Source organism: Corythoichthys intestinalis, chromosome 12, assembly GCF_030265065.1.
Source record: "Corythoichthys intestinalis isolate RoL2023-P3 chromosome 12, ASM3026506v1, whole genome shotgun sequence".
Lineage (NCBI taxonomy): Eukaryota > Metazoa > Chordata > Actinopteri > Syngnathiformes > Syngnathidae > Corythoichthys > Corythoichthys intestinalis.
In genome coordinates, this window is record NC_080406.1 from 10,452,351 (window position 1) to 10,469,990 (window position 17,640).

The following is a 17,640-nucleotide window of genomic DNA, read 5'->3' on the forward strand; positions in this document are numbered from 1 at the left end:
ATCCCATTTACTCTCTGTAAAGCACCAGTTCCATTGGCAGCAAAACAGCCCCACAGCATAATACTACCACCACCATGCTTGACGGTAGGCATGGTGTACTTGGGGTTAAAGGCCTCACCTTTTCTCCTCCAAACATATTGCTGGGCATTGTGGCCAAACAGCTCGATTTTTGTTTCGTCTGACCACAGAACTGTCCTCCAGAAGGTCTTATCTTTGTCCATGTGATCAGCAGCAAACTTCAGTCGAGCCTTAAGGTACCGCTTTTGGAGCAAGGGCTTCCTTCTTGCACGGCAGCCTCTCAGTCCATGGAGATGCAAAACACGCTTGACTGTGGACACTGACACCTGTGTTCCAGCAGCTTCTAATTCTTGGCAGATCTGCTTTTTGGTGATTCTCGGTTGAATCTTCACCCTCCTGACCAATTTTCTCTCAGCAGCAAGTGATAGTTTGTGTTTTCTTCCTGATCGTGGCAGTGACAAAACAGTGCCATGCACTTTATACTTACAAACAATTGTTTGCACTGTTGCTCTTGGGACCTGCAGCTGCTTTGAAATGGCTCCAAGTGACTTTCCTGACTTGTTCAAGCCAATGATTTGCTTTTTCAGATCCATGTATGTATATTTTTGACCCAGCAGATTTGATCACTTTTTCTGTTAACCCATAATAAAGTTATAAAAGAACCAAACTTCATGAATGTTTTTTTGTGACAAAGAAGTATCTGTTCCAATCACTATCGGAGAAAAATCAGAGTTGTAGAAATAACTGGAAACTCAAGAGAGCCATGACATTATGTTCTTCACAAGTGTATGTAAACTTTTGACCACAACTGTATAAGACATGTTTTTTCCACCTTTTCTTCCCAAAAAAAAAAAAAAAAACTTCTTATACATATACACATAATACATATACTGTACATGCATATCATATACGGCGGAAAACACTCAGGTGAGTTGAAGTTCCGCTCTGAGACCCCCAATTTGGCCAAATTTCAAAATTGTCCTCTATGCATGTGTGATACATCATTGGAAAGTTTAAACAGCAAAACCCTAACTGGAGGTGAGAGCACACGAGAGCATAATTAAAGACGCCATGATTTTAACGAGATATTATCGCGTACTTACCTCTTTTTGATCCAAAAACTCCATGTATATGTATCACTAGGGTTGCTCCGATCATGTTTTTTTGCTCCCGATCCGATCGTTTTAGTTTGAGTATCTGCCAATCCCGATATTTCCCCATCCGAATGTTTTTTTTTTGCTGCCGATTCAATTCCAATCATTCACGATAATTTTTCCCGATCATATACATTTTGGCAATGCATTAAGAAAAAAATGAATAAAACTCAGACTAATATATACATTCAACATACAGTACATAGGTACTGTAGTTGTTTATTATGACAATAAATCCTCAAGATAGCATTTACATTATTAACATTCTGTGAGAGGGATCCACGGATAGAAAGACTTGTGACTTTGTATATTGTGACTAAATATTGCCATCTAGTGTATTTGTTGAGCTTTCAGTAAATGATACTGTGGCCATCCCAAATGCATGATGGGAAGTGGAACCATGACTGTGTGTCGTGCTACCAATTGATATATCTCCTCTGCGTTGGGAAATAACTTAAGGTGTTAAGACAAAGATCAATTGCCACCTTGCTTCCCTACATTGCTTCCCATGATCTTTCTAATCGTAGGGAGAGGGATTGCAAGGCTTTAGCCAATTGAAAAAGGGCTCCAAAGGCTGCCAAAATTCACTCTACTCATTTTGCGCTGCCTTTTATCTCTCTATATAGGTAAAACGGTGTCATTACAAATTTAGCGCGACAATGAGTGAGAGGGTCGTGCAGCGCATACATTAATTGCGTTAAATATTTTAACGTGAGACATTTTTTAATAAATTAATTGCCGCCGTTATCGGGATAAATTTGATAACCCTACTAGTGTTGTATCGGTCGCGAACGATTCGTTCTTTTTGAACGAATTGTTTGGGTGAACGAGACCGAACTAATCACCATCTGCACTGATTCGTTCTATGAAGTTGGTGGTGCTTGTTCGCTGCGTGGGAGGGCGTTGAACAAGCGGCAGCGTCTTCTGACATCGCACACGACCAATCAGATGCCAGCCTCATCGCGGGCAGGGGAGGGAGCGGAAACAGAATCAAGGCGTCTGTCACTCATTTCCACGTGTGGCCAATAAGCAGCCAGCGTGCAGGCAGGGGGGAAAGACTGAGTTTTGTCACTTCCCGTTCAGTGATTCGGTCCTCCGGTTCCTGACCTAGCTTGCTGCTAACTTGACTTTCCAGTAAAGACTATGCCGTGAACGAGTCATAAAATGAAAGGAAATGACTTTGTCACATATTTGTTAATTTGGAGCCTATCAAATGCTGCTCAAACTGACAAAAACACCACACAAATCTAGCGAGCATGGTTTAGTGTTCTACTTTTCTCAACAGACTCGGGACTGTACCTATGACGATATACTATCAAATTTACAGTAATTTAAAACACGCGTAGCTACGAGGCAAGCAAAAGCTGAGCTGCGGTCGCGTGACGGCAGTGAAGCGGGCAGAGAACTGTCACTATATGGAGGCTTCATGGCAGCGATATTTACCTCATATGTGCACAGAAAAAAAAAGAATATTTAGTATGATAACCATAATACTGATTTGCAATAAAACTGTATATACATGTCAATTTTTTCCCGAGTGTTTTATTTTTTTTTCGTGTCAGAGGGTGTCGGTTGGTTTGACAAATTATGTCAATCCGTCCATCATGTGCTACTCAAGCGCCCAAAAACAAAGCGCGCGGACACGGGAGATGTTGCAATATGTCTACATTTTTCTTAACAGACTAATGAGAGTAGAAAGGCGACATCATAAAGAGCAAACAATTATTTCTTGTCAGCATTTGACGATCTGAGATGCGGGGACGACAGGGGAGCTAACCGGATTATTTTATTTATTAATACCAGTGCAAAAATTCAATACGATCATCTTAATAATAAAAAAACCAAAATACTACAGAGCGAGAGGTAAATATGATGTGTTGGTCGTTCCATATTTAGAAATTAAACTTTAGATTTATTTTTATTTTCGTGACAGCAAGCATGCCGCGTTGGCTGGTAGCAGCAGCATTGTATATGTGAGCAAGATCATGCTAAAAAAAGTCCGTGCGCCCCCGACCCCAAACCCCCACTTCCCCCTCAAAAGGAAAATGTTTCCCCGTGTCCTAAATCGAAATGCAAGCACGAGCCATGACTTTGAGCCCATAGAACTAGGACAGATGACGCGGAAGTTCTCCCTCGCTTTTGCAGCAGCGGGGGGGGGGGGGGGGGACGAGGCTGTCTGTGAAAGCAGAATGATATCGCCTGTCACTCATTTCTGAAACTACGACGAGTGGTCAATGTGCAAGAGAGGGAGGGACCAAGCAATGTCACTTCCCGTTCAGTTATACTGCGAAGCGGTCTTTGGTGATTCGTTCGGCAACGTCACTTCCCGTTCACTAACCGAACGATTCATTTGGGCGGGGAGGGAGATGAGGGGGGCGAACGATTCGTTGAACGATTCGTTTGAACGAATCTTTTTACTGAACGAACCGGAATGGATTCGTTTACTCAAGTGAACGACAGATCCCGTCACTGAACCCTACCTTAAGTCTTAACTAAAGACTGGATGAGTGTAACATATTATGTCTGTAACGTTAAATACAATTAGAAAACAATAAAAAAAGGCATGGCCGATATTTTTTTGCCGATTCCGATACTTTGAAAATGACGTGATTGGATCGGGATGCCGATCGATCGGGACATCTCTATGTATCACCGAGTGTCAAGGCACAGCTGTGAATGGCCACCGCTGGATTTTTGGGGAATTTTATGGGTGAAACATGGTAATATAACAAGGGTTGCGATGCAGACATCGCAGACATCAAGGAATAATCGAGATTTTCATTCTCATGTATTTACCCTTTTAAACGTTTAAAAAAAAAAATTCTATGTTTGAATCGATTATCATCTAAAATATTGAGAAAAATGCAACAGTAACGAAAAAAAAATACAATAGATTGATAGTTATGTGGTAGATATCCGTGAATTTTTTACAGACGCCAATTTTTTCATTGTGATGTAATTTGTTAAAAGTTTAAAATATGCGAGTGAATATTTTTTTAAAGTTTTTTTTTTTTTAACTAAATATTAGACATCAATAAATTATTCAAAGCTAAAAATGACAACATTTTGAATAATAAATACGATTACTTACCTTTTCATGGGTAGGTTGAAACAAAAACGGTTGCGTGACGTCTGTAAACAGGGGTCTCCAGGGTAAAATGGACAAAATAAAAATAGTTCGGGGGCTTATTGCGCCATGAATCTGCTATGGCAGCATATAGACATATTGTTCTATCAAACACAACAGTTCTTTTCTCTCTTCGCCATATATATGGCGGATAAACGGACAAGGCTGAAAAAGCAGTTTCTGCTCTTGCACTCCTCTTTAGAATAAACTGCTGTATTTTAAGCCAAATGACCTGTTGTGTTTGATAGAACAATATGTCTATATGCTGCCATAGCAGATTCATGGCGCATTAAGCCTACAAGCTATTTTTAATTTGTCCGTTTTACCCTGGAAACCCCCGTTTACAGACGTCGCGCAGCCGCTTTTGTTTCAACTGAGCCATAAAACGAAGGTAATTAATCATATTATTCAAAATGTCATTTTTAGCTCAGAATCATTAACTGATGTCTAATATTTCGTTTAGAAAAAAAAAACTTAAAAAAATTATTCACTCGCATATTTAAACTTTTAAATAAATGACGTCGCAATGAAAAAAATGGCGTCTGTAAAAAAGTCACGGATATCTACCTCATAACTATCGCTTTATTGTATTTTTTTTTTTGCTACTGTCGCATTTTCTCCGATATGTTAGATCAGGGGTGGCCAAACTATTCCACAAAGGGCCGCAGTGGGTGCGGGTTTTTGTTCATACTCATCATGAGGACAACTTTTCACCAATCTGGTATCTTACAAGTGCAATCAGTTGATTGCAGTCAGGTGCTTCTTGTTTCCACTGAAACCTCATTGGTTAAACTGTCTGTGCTGAATCAGTTGGAACAAAGACCAGGACCCACTGCGGCCCTCAAGGACCGGTTTGCCCACCCCTGTGTTAGATGATATATAAACGATCCAAACAAAGAAAAATTGAAAAAAAAATGTTTAAAAGGGTAAATACATGAAAAAGAAAATCTCAACCACTCCTTGATGTCTGCGATTTCTGCATCACGACCCTTGTTATATTACCATGTTTCACCCATAAAATCCCCACAAAATCCATCTGTAGCCATCTCAGCGATACATGGTACAGGTAGTTTTTGGATCGAAACAAGGTAAGTACGCGATAAAATCTCGTTAAAGTCATGGCGTCTTTAATTCTGCTTTCATGCTCTCACATCCAAATAGGGTTTCGCTATTTTTTTAAAAATTTTTTTAAATGCCCTTCTGTTGAAAATTTTTCTTGCCCCAGAAAATTGATGTTTTAAGCTTTCCAATTATATACGTATCACACATGCATATCGGACAATTTTGAAAGTTGGCGAAAGTGGGGGTCTCAGAGCGGAACTTCAAGTCACCTGAGTGTTTTCCGCCATTTATTTATCTATTTTTATTTTTATTTTTAATTGGAAAAAAAAATCTGCGATGGACTGAAGGCACGAAGTTTGAAGCATGAAGTAGCGAGGGATCACTGTATATGCATTAGTGCTAGCTTTTGATAAAATCTACCTGTCTTCTGATAAGCAAATTAAAACTGAAGCCCGAAAGCATCCATTTTGACATATTCTCAATAGTTTAGGCGAATATCTCTTTAAAGTTCTAAACTCTACTTTCCATGCCTTTGTCATAATGAGCAGAATGCCTATTATATTGATGTAGTTCAACTTCTCAAAGGTCAAGTCATGTTACGCCGCTGAGCATGAATCTAATGTACTTCACTAGTAGGATACATACTAGAATAACATTTTCTTGGTGGAAAGGAGGGGCACTCTTACAGTGAGTGGTTCTCCCTGGAGAGCCTGCAGGATGAAGTTACTAACAACTCGTCCATCATTCATGTGCATTCGGGAGCCGAAAGTGTTGAAGATTCTCGCCACTCTCACTTCTACGCCTTCCTGAAAGAATAGAAAATACAGTAAATCCCTTGAAACGTGCGTCACCGTTGCCAATTACCTGAGTTTTTTCCATCGTTATTATACTATTCTATTCAGCGATAATGCAGCAGAAGCGTTTTCAGCTTATTTCAATTAAATGCGAGCCTTGACAAACCAAAAGACCAATAAAAGTTGAATAGAAATTGCATAAGTGTAATTTGCCCCAGAGGACAATATTATGCACAGGCGCACGCCGCACACACAAAAAAAATGAGGCCACACGCTCTCATTCCTTCTTTTTGAAAAACCTTGGCCTTCAATGGAGGGACCTAATGGATCAACCTTCTCCCTGTGCAGTGCGATATCAACACTTGAGGCTGAGCAACATGAATAAAAACATGAAAATTATGCAGCATGTTCTCGACTGAATGGGGAATTTGAAACTCTGCGGATGGGTAACTAAATGTATTCAGCATAGTGAAAAAAGAGCAGACACAACTGGAGCAAGGTGTTGAAAAGGTCATAGAAGTTGACTCATACAGAACTGAGAAACAGTAAAAAACTACTTTGCCATAATTCATGCATTCATATATTACAGTCACTAACAAAGGCAAATGTTTTTCGATGTGTGATACCTTGAACCTATTTTGTACCTGAATGTTATACAGCTCCAGCAACATGTTCAAGATAAACATTCATCATTCTTGAAATCCACAAATAAAATAATAATTAAAAGAATCATTAAAATGTTTAAAGACGAAAAAAAAGACAAATGCACTGCATTTATGCACTAAGGCAACTTATAATCAATCAGGTGAGCTTTGTAGCCTGAAATGTATGGTAAATAATCAGAATTTTATTGCGTTTACTTACAGTGGGGCAAATAAGTATTTAGTCAACCACTAATTGTGCAAGTTCGCCCACTTGAAAATATTAGAGAGGCCTGTAATCGTCAACATGGGTAAACCTCAACCATGAGAGACAGAATGTGCAAAAAAAAAAAAAAAAAAAAAAAAAAAAAAAAAAAAAACGGAAAATCACATTGTTTGATTTTTAAATAATTTATTTGCAAATCATGGTGGAAAATAAGTATTTGGTCAATACCAAAAGTTCATCTCAATACTTTGTTCTGTACCCTTTGTTGGCAATAACGGAGGCCAAACGTTTTCTGTAACTCTTCACAAGCTTTTCACACACTGTTGCTGGTATTTTGGCCCATTCCTCCATGCAGATCTCCTCTAGAGCAGTAATGTTTTGGGGCTGTCGTTGGGCAACACGGACTTTCAACTCCCTCCACAGATTTTCTATGGGGTTGAGATCTGGAGACTTGTTAGGCCACTCCAGGACTTCGAAATGTTTCTTACGAAGCCACTCCTTTGTGGCCCTGGCCGTGTGTTTGGGATCATTGTCGTGCTGAAAAACCCAGCTATGTCTAATCTTCAATGCCCTTGCTGATGGAAGGAGATTTTCACTCAAAATCTCTCAATACATGGCCCCAGTGTTTCCCACAAATGAACGACCGCCACAGTCTCGTTTGCCCCCCCCCCCCGCCGAATAAAAAAAAGAAGATAATAATCAGATGCGTCAGTCAGCCGATTACACAGCTGTAGCCCACTCAACTCTACTACCCGCGAGAGCGCGCGCGGGTAGTAGAGTAGCATTTTAGAGTAGTATTTTATTTATTTATTTAAGAGACGCAAGGGGAACGAGTAGGAAGAATGGGAGAACGAGCGAGATAGCGAGAGATAGCGGTCGCATGTCTTAGCAGCACGCTGTTATTAGGGCCCGAGCACTAGGCGTGCGAAGGCCCTATTGTTTTGCAAAGGATTTTTTTTTTTTAAATTTATTTATTTATTTATTTTTCAGGGCAAATGAAAACGGCCAATTTGGAGGCCTGAACATGCACGAAAAGTCACCAAAATTTGCACATACGTGCGGAAAATTGTAAATTTTGATAATTTAACAACGTTGCAAAAAAATGTAACAAAATGGCTCAGTGGCGCCCCCTTGAAATTTTAAAATTGGCCTATAACATTAGGGTTTGTCAGCGTAGAGCAATGAAATTTGGGGAGTCTATACCTTGTCTAAAACCGCTTCAAAAAAGCATTGGCACCCATATTCCAAACCCAACAGGAAATCGGTTATTTTGGATCGAATATGAAATTTTTATCGATTTACAGGGTGCACATTTGAGACCTTTTCGCCGAGGGAGTTAGTTGGATCATCTTCAAAATTGGTGAGACTGTTCAGGAGACATATGAGATCTTAAGTTTCTAAAATGGTGTGTTTTCATTCACGGGTCTGACCTGGGCGTGGTGCCAAAGTCGGCCATTTTTTCGGCAAAACACCGAATTCAGTAAATGACTAATAATTCCTTGACACAACTTTAAATCTTTTTCATATCTGCCATGTATATGCGGTATCCCAGCCTGAACAGGACTGCATTGAAATATTACCCATTAGGCCTAGCGCCCCCTAGTGAGAACAGGAAATGCCTTTTTTTACGAGACAGGTTCCTCCTCCAAGGGAAAAAAATCTGTTGACCTCAAATCTGCATCAGGGGAGCCTTAAGACCTGTGTTCAGGTGCCTGATGAAAAATATTGAGGTTTCGTTGAAGCGGAGGGGTCCAAACATGAAAGTGAAAATGATCGTCAACAATTTGTCTCGCAAAATACTTTGAACAGTCATAACTCAGCAGATATACAACATATCTGCGCCAAACTTCCCATGCTTGTTGAGAGTCATACCCTGAAGGGTCCTGTAGGGGTCATTTGCATCAACTCTACAGTGCCAACTAGTGGCGACAGAAAGGAGTTTTAAAAAAGGCCTTTCCTATTGGGTTTTTTCAACCTAGAGCAATGAAATTTGGGGAGTAGATACCTTATGCCTAACTGCTCAAAAAAGCCTCTTGCACCCATATTCCAAATCCAACAGAAAATCGGGTATTTTGGATCGAATGTGAAATTTCTGTCCATTTCAAGTACAGTTTACATTTGGAGGCCTGGACATGCACGAAAACTCACCAAATTTTGCACATACATGCGGCTTTGTGTGGATTTCGATAATCTTGCAACGTTACAAAAAAATTTAACAAAATGGCTCAGTGGCGCCCCCTTGAATTTTTTAAAAAAGTGTTTCCTATTAGGTTTTTTTAACGTAGAGCAATGAAATTTGGGGAGTCGATACCTTGTGCAAAACTGCTCCAAAAAGTCTCTTGCACCCATATTCCAAACCCAACAGGAAATCGGGTATTTTGGATCGAATGTGAAATTTTTATCAATTAACAGGGGGCACATTTGAGACCTTGTCACAGAGGGAATCAGTTGGATCATCTTCAAAATTGGTTAGACAATTCAGGAGACATATGAAATCTAAACTTTTCAAAATGGTGCGTTTTCATTCATGGGTCTGACCTGGGCGTGGTGCCAAAGTCGGCCATTTTTTCGGCAAAATGACAAATTCAGTAAAGGACTCATAGTTCCTTGAAACAACGTTCAATCTTTTTCATATCTGGCATGTATGTGCGGGATCCCACCCTTAACACGAGTGCATTGAAATATTACTCATTAGGCCTAGCGCCCCCTAGTGGGAACAGGAAATGCCTTTTTTACGAAACAGGCTCCTCCCCCAAGGAAAAAAAATCTATTCACCTCAAACCTGCATCAGGGGAGCCTTAAGACATGTGTTCAGATGCCTGATGAAAAATACTGAGGTTTGGTTGAAGCAGAAGGGTCCAACAGGAGAAGTAAAAATGACTGAAGCCATTTCGTCTCACCACAAGTTTTGAACAGTCATAACTTCTACAACATATCTGCGCCAAACATATCGTGCTTGTTGAGTCATAGTCTGAAGGGTCCTGTAGGGGTCATTTGCATCAACCCTACAGCGCCAACTAGTGGCAATAGAAAGTCACTCATTTTTTAAAATATATGTCCAGTTCTTTTCAGGTTAGTCATTGTAGTTTCAAGACCTTTTAAAATACTTATTTTACGGCCCATGTCCACATGTCTCTGTCTGTTGCTGTGATGACCCTTTATTCGCTCCTTTTTTGTAGTCCTCTGTCCAATAGGGGTTTTTATCTCTTAGGTGTGTGAATGTAAAGAGGCAACTTTCGCGCATGTTAGGTTCTAATGAGATGATTAGAGAGGACGATCTGCCACCACACTGACCTGCACACTGTCCGAGCTGCATGACGTCCGAGTTGCGCTAGATTGCGAGGGCCCGTTCAGTCCTGCTTGCAGGCCTAGTTTTGTTATTGTTTTTCTGTATTATTGTTACCACAATCAAGTGGGTAAGCAAATACAGACTTCTCTCCTTCTTCCCCATATCCGGGGCATTACAATAGTTTGGATCGGACTTTTCGGCGAAAGTGAGCGGTGGACGGCCGTCTTGGACGTAAAGCAAACTTTGATTGAACTTGCGCGGAGAGGCGGGGCCCAAAATAAAGCCTTGCTCTATTTTCAGAGCGTTGGTCCCAGTAAAATATTTATTAGTTCAAGCAGAGTAAAATGATGCATATTCACGGTACAAGAACGTCGTTTCCGTGTCCATCGATTGGTAAGAAAAGGCTGTTTGTACGAGTGACGCGTGGGCGCTCCCGTCAGGGGGGACATTTCGCGTGGAGGGGCTATTTTTCGGCACAACACCGGCGCGCCAGCTTCAGACAAATTACGGCTGACGAAACTTTGATAAATGCGCACCCCCCAATTTCGCGAGCTCTGGGACACTCGAAAAATGACACTGACACCTCTCCTTGCTAAGTTAATGGTACCTCGATGTGCGTTTGTGTGGAAATTTAGTTCACGAACTCCGGGGAAAAAACTATTCACTAGAGCCTAGTTCGGGCCTAAAAAATCCAGCCCGACCCGACACGGCCCGCTGGTATTGAGGCCCGACCCGGCCCGAGCTCGATCACTTAACTAGATTTGCAGGCCCGAGCCCGAAAAACCCGATTTTTTTTTTTTTTTTTTTTTTTTTGAGTGACGCGGAAAAAACGCAGCAGCAGCAATTTATTTTCATTTCTTCGAGTTGGCAGAAAAAAACGCAAGTTTTCTTAATGTTTAAATAATCTACATATTTTTTTTAGAATTATCAAAGCATTCACACAACGAAATAACGCTGGGAAAGTTTGTTAAACATATTTCTGAGTGTGTGGGATATTGTTCTCACATGGACGCGCCTCTCTGACAAGGAGAGGGAACAGGAGAGGGCGGCGCCTCGGCCGTGCAGCGGGAGGACAAGAAGAAAAAGCGGCCGGCGCCACGGCGTTCGTGCACACGCACAAGCAAAAGCGCAATACAGAGAGCATGCTCTCCATTTTATTTATTTATTTATTTATTTATTTTTTTTTTTTTTGTGACGCGGAAAAAACGCAGCAGCAGCAATTTATTTTCATTTCTTCGAGTTGGCAGAAAAAAACGCAAGTTTTCTTAATGTTTAAATAATCTACATATTTTTTTTAGAATTATCAAAGCATTCACACAACGAAATAACGCTGGGAAAGTTTGTTAAACATATTTCTGAGTGTGTGGGATATTGTTCTCACATGGACGCGCCTCTCTGACAAGGAGAGGGAACAAGAGAGGGCGGCGCCTCGGCCGTGCAGCGGGAGGACAAGAAGAAAAAGCGGCCGGCGCCACGGCGTTCGTGCACACGCACAAGCAAAAGCGCAATACAGAGAGCATGCTCTCCATTTTTTTTTTTTTTTTTTTTTTTAAATAATTTATTAGTCCGGCATGGCGGCCCGACCCGACCTGACCCGAACGTGAATGCTTAAATTGTGGGCCCGACCCGACCCGATCTAACCTCTACTATTCACCTTCTCACCGAATCAAGTAAAACTCTTTACACGGCTATTAGAATTCCCCCAGTCCTGTAAATGGGTCAGTTGACAGAAGGGCTGTTATTGTTGTGGTAATGTAGTACTTACGAGGGTCAAATAAAAAGGAAAAAGGAGGACTACGACGGCGGTCTGAAACCCGCGGCTCTCGGGCTGCATGCGGCTCTTTAGCGCTGCTTTTTTTTTTTTTTTTTTTTATGGAAAAAGATGGAGGAGGGAAATATATTTTTTGTTTTAATAGGATTTCTAGGAGGACAAACATGACACAAACATTCTTTCAATTCATTAATATTGTAATGAAGTTAAACTTGTGGTGGCATCGTACAACAGAGTAGTCACGTGGTGCGCTATAGGATCCACTGCAGGGAAAATAAACATTTAATCATGAAGGCTAATTATGTATTTCTAGCCAACCTAGTCATTTTTATAGTAGGCTAATATAGCTAGTATTGATAATTATAAGGCTTGTACAAGGCTTTGAATTTTTTGCTGCTCCAGACATACTGTATCAGTTTTTTTTGGGGGGGGGGTCAAATATGGCTCTTTCAACAGTTTGGGTTGCCAACCCTGAGTCACTACGAGATGTAAGTCGTACTATTGCTACGAGAAGAAAAGTCGCATTATTACATAGGGTAACGTAGCTGTAATCAGCTACGCATTTTACATACATATACCGTAGCTGAGAGCTATAACATTAGCCTACCTAATGAAATATTTCAAATATATCTTTGTTATGGTTCTTCTTGGGGGAAAAAAATAATGAATAAAAAAAAAAAAATTCGCCGGGGCACGACATGGTGAGGCTGTCCGACTCCGATGCAGCCCACCACCACAGTTTCAAAAAATCCTATGGGAAACACTGGTCAGAGACCCTCCCACCACAGTCTCCTAAAATCCTGTGGGAAACACTGTGGCCCCATTCATTCTTTCCTTTACACGGATCAGTCGTCCTGGTCCCGTTGCAGAAAAAAAGCCCCAAAGCATGATGTTTCCACCCCCATGCTTCACAGTAGGTATGGTGTTCTTCAGATGCAATTCAGTATTCTTTCTCCTCCAAACACGAGAGCCTCTGTTTCTACCAAAAAGTTCTATTTTTGTTTCATCTGACCATAACACATTCTCCCAGTCCTCTTCTGGATCATCCAAATGTTCTCTAGCGAACCGCAGACGGGCCTGGACGTGTACTTTCTTCAGCAGGGGGACACGTCTGCCAGTGCAGAACTTGACTCCCTGGCGGCTCATTGTGTTACTGATAGTAGCCTTTGTTTCTGTGGTCTTAGCTCTCTGTAGGTTCTTCACTAGGTCCCCCCGTGTGGTTCTGGGATTTTTGCTCACTGTTCTTATTATCATTTTGAAGCCACGGGTTGAGATCTTGCAAGGAGCCCCAGATCGAGGGAGATTATCAGTGGTCTTGTATGTCTTTCATTTTCTAATAATTGCTCCCATAGTTGATTTCTTAACACCAAGCGTTTTACCTATTGCAGATTCAGTCTTCCCAGCCTGGTGCAGGTCTACAATTTTGTCTCTGGTGTCCTTTGACAGCTCTTTGGTCTTGGCCATAGTGGAGTTTGGAGTGTGACTGACTGAAGTTGTGGACAGGTGTCTTTTATACCGATAATGAGTTAAAACAGGTGCTATTAATACAGGTAACCAGTGGAGCCTCGTTAGACCTTGTTAGAAGAAGTTACACCTCTTTGACAGCCAGAAATCTTGCTTGTTTTTAGGTGACCAAATACTTATTTTCCACTCTAATTTGGAAATAAATTCTTTAAAAATCAAACAATGTGATTTTCTGTTTTTTTTTTCACATTCTGTCTCTCATGGTTGAGGTTTACTTATGTTGACAATTACAGGCCTCTCTAATCTTTTCAAGTAAGAGAACTTGCACAATTGGAGGTTGACTAAATACTTATTTGCCCCACTGTCTCTGTGAAGTGTAATTTAATTATTTTCTGCATAAAGAATGAGTTGCTTGATGGGCAACTTGTCGGGCCCTCACGCCATCCTCATGCAACCCGTTTCTGATTGTTTGGTCAGAAACATTCACACCAGTGGCCTGCTGGAGGTCATTTTGTAGGGCTTTGACAGTGCTCACCCTGTTCTTCCATAAACAAAGGAGCGGATACCAATCCTGTTGAGGGTTTAAAGGGAACCACGGACAGAAAAACTTCCGTTTGGTCCGTGACACTCGGTCGAGATCAATAAAAATAAAAACCGAGGGAAAACCGCGGTGAGAGGCAGACAACTGAAAAAAAAAACAAGGCAATAATGCAACTAGCAACTAAGGGATATACAAACTGTCAAATAGCAGCAAGTCAATATCTCGGTAAATCGCCAAGGATCGGTTTAAAGACACTGCTGATGAGCTGGAACTGGATGTTGGGAACTCATCCCACATCTCTGTAACAAAACAATCTGACCAGCAGCAGAATGTGACAAAATCATGCCAGTCATCATACCAGCTTTACTTGCTAGCTAGCACAGCTATTCTCCCAGTCCAGCCTAACTGCATCACCCCCGGCGTGCATTGCGCGCGTAAAACATGGTGCCCTTCGTAGGTCAAAACATGTACTAAATATTATAGATTTTTAAATCAATGGCAATAATATATGTGTTTCTAACAACATATTTTAGTCAAAGAGTACAATTGTGGCTTATTAGAGCCTACAAATCCAAGGTTCCCTTTAGCGACCTTCTACAGCCCTGTCCAGCACTCCTGGAGTAACTAATTGTCTCCTGGAATCTCCTACAGGCTGCCATGTTGCTCCTCAGAATGCTCAGGAGCTCAGTGATGCTCTGGTCCAGACATGGGAGTGTTTTTCAAATGTTAAGTGCGTTACAAATAAAAGGTATTATTTTTATTATTATTATTATCCCTCAGGAGGCCTGGGCCAGGGTGCAGTCGCTCAAACAGCACTCCCCTAAGTTCCATCCCTGGCTAGGTCTATGCAAAAGCTAAGATAAAATGGTGGCCATTTTGAATGTTAAATTACCCAAAGAAAAGTGGTGCCTCTTGTAGTAATAGCACACCTACCCAACTTTCAAAAAGACAATTAGTATCACCAGTCCATAAATTAAACTCATTTTGTGTTTCACATCTTTTTGCGAACAGCCATTTTGAAATTTTGCGGAAATGGGCGCCATGTTGACAACTCAAAAAGCCTCTAAAGCTACTTTTCAATGGAATGACTCTGGCAGTAAGCATACCAATTTCATTCTTTTATAATAAACTAAAAAATTCTCCTTGATTTTTTTTTTTTTTTTTTTTTACTCAGGTGCTCAACGAAGAATTTTTTCTTCTGATTAGATTTGATTGATGCCAGCCTTTAATGGTCTGATATGATTGACTTCTGTTGCCTTTTCTTCAGGCAAGTGATTTATTTATCAGTCGAAGCCTCTGCTCCTAACTCAGCTGCTCTTTATTTTTTTCCCCCAACGCTCATTTAGAAAATGCTTGGAAACATCCTGTTTCCAATAATCAACTGTCAGTCACCGGTGCACAGGGCTGAAACTATCACGTCGTCCATCTATTGCCCAGTAATTCTATTAACATTTACACGTGGAGACTATAGTTATGCAATGAATAGAACACAAAAATGCTGTCATGTCGTCAAGAATAATACCATACAATAAATTTGGTCTAATCCAGTGCTTCTAAACCATTTTCTGCTACCTACTCAACCCCCATTAAAAAGAAAACATTCACAAAAACCCCCCAACAAAGTAAACAAGATAAACAAAGCATATAGTTCCACTTACAAATAACGATTTTATTAGTACAAAGTTAATCAGTAACTGAAAAGATTTAAACTTAAACTGTATCAATTTTCCCATAATTAAAAAAAATGCGACTCCAAACAGTAAAAAAGTTATCTCTTGATGGTTTTTTAACTCTCATTTGCTTGGTGCATAGACTTCGTAATTTTATTGACGGGTCACATCCCTCAGACACTGCGCCACGCCTTCGCGTTGGGGGCCTGCCCATACTCGGCATCAAGAGGAGTTATTCTCAAACACACGCACGCAGCGATCTAAAGCCGGATTTAGGTTGAAAAAGTATGAAATCTGTACCACAAACAAACATGAAGGATTGTCTCAGGAGTGATTTGTTCGAGGATTTAAGGTAATTATTATATTTTTCATACCATGCATGCATTTTGAAACGTGTAAAAAATCAATGGGAGAAATTAGCCACTACAGCATTGGCGTTATAATTACCGATATTTACGTTATTTGCTTTTAACCAAGAATCGAGACGGTTTTTCGTCCATATCTATCAAGAATACGGGGATTTAAGCATTTATTCACAAGAATTTTAAACGTAAAAAGCTTTTTGTGGTGATAAGGCGGTGCCACAGAGGCTTAAAGACTAGCAGGACATTCTTCATGTATACATAAAATAAATGCTAACTGCCCATTTTTGTTGTTGTTGCTTTTAACCAAGAATCGAGACTTTTACGTGATATCTATAAAGAATTCAGGGATTTAAGCATTTATTCACAAGAATTTTCAACGTAAAAAGCTCTTTGTAGTGATAAGGCGGCACCATAGTACCTTAAAGACTAGCAGCACATTCGACATATTTCCGTAAAATAAATGCTAACTGCCCGTTTTTTTTTTTTGCTTTTAACCAAGAATCGAAACTGTTTTACGTCCATATCTATAAAGAATTCAGGGATTTAAGCATTTGCTCACAAGAATTTTCAATGTAAAAAAGCTCTTTGTGGTGTAAAAGCGACGCCACAGTGGCTTAAAAAATAGAAGCACATTCGACATATTTACGTAAAATAAATGCTAACTGCCCGTTTTTTTTTTGTTTGTTTGTTTTTTTGCTTTTAACCAAGAATCGAGACTGTTTCACATCCATATCTATAAAGAATTCAGTTTTTTTTGCTTTTAACCAAGAATCGAGACTGTTTCACATCCATATCTATAAAGAATTCAGGGATTTAAGCATTTAATCACAAGATATTTCAACGTAAAAAGCTCTTTGTGTTTCCACTCCGTCAGCTTTGACGGAGATAGGCCCACTATGAATGGGCCCCGTGTCCCATCAGTACAATATAAAGTCTATGCTTGGTGCAAAAAAAAGTCTTATGCCCCAGCAACAATGACAGCACCACTGCCACCTACTGCAGTGGACGTACAATTACACTTCCGACTAATACTCTGGTGTGACTTATGTGTGAAATTATGAACACATTATTATATCATTTCATATGTTATTTCCACACTAAACCACAAGAGGGCGCTCAAGGCCAGACGTAAGCAATGTAGAAGAGGAAGCGCCGCACCTTCTACCTCCCGAGTTGGTGGAGTCGTCTAAAAGTGACACCGAGGATGAAGATTTCATTGGATTTAGTGGGTTTGGAGTGACACTCACGGTGTTAATAGCTATCTTACGGTAACATACCAGGCACGTTCTCAGTTTGTTGTTTATGCGTCAGGTAATGTTAGCATACCTTACACTTATTCAGCCTGTTGTTCTCTATTCCATTTTTATTTTACATTGCCTTCCAAGATGACATGTCCGTTTTGGTGTTGGATTTTATCAAATAAATTTCCCCCCAAAATGTGACTAATACACAGGTGTGACTAATATGTTTTTTTCCTCTTCATTTTCTTTTGTTTCTGGCCAGTGCGACATACTTGGG

At 40.4% G+C, this 17,640-nt stretch overlaps 1 protein-coding gene across 1 annotated transcript in view; it reads right to left on the minus strand.

Annotated features, from left to right (window-relative positions):
* The window catches only part of uxs1 (UDP-glucuronate decarboxylase 1), a 61,297-nt gene that overhangs the window by 23,514 nt on the left and 20,143 nt on the right, over positions 1-17,640 (minus strand). Inside the window, exon 10 of the mRNA XM_057853091.1 lies at positions 6,048-6,167. Coding sequence (XP_057709074.1) covers positions 6,048-6,167 — 120 coding nt within the window. The remainder of the gene's footprint in view (positions 1-6,047; positions 6,168-17,640) is intronic.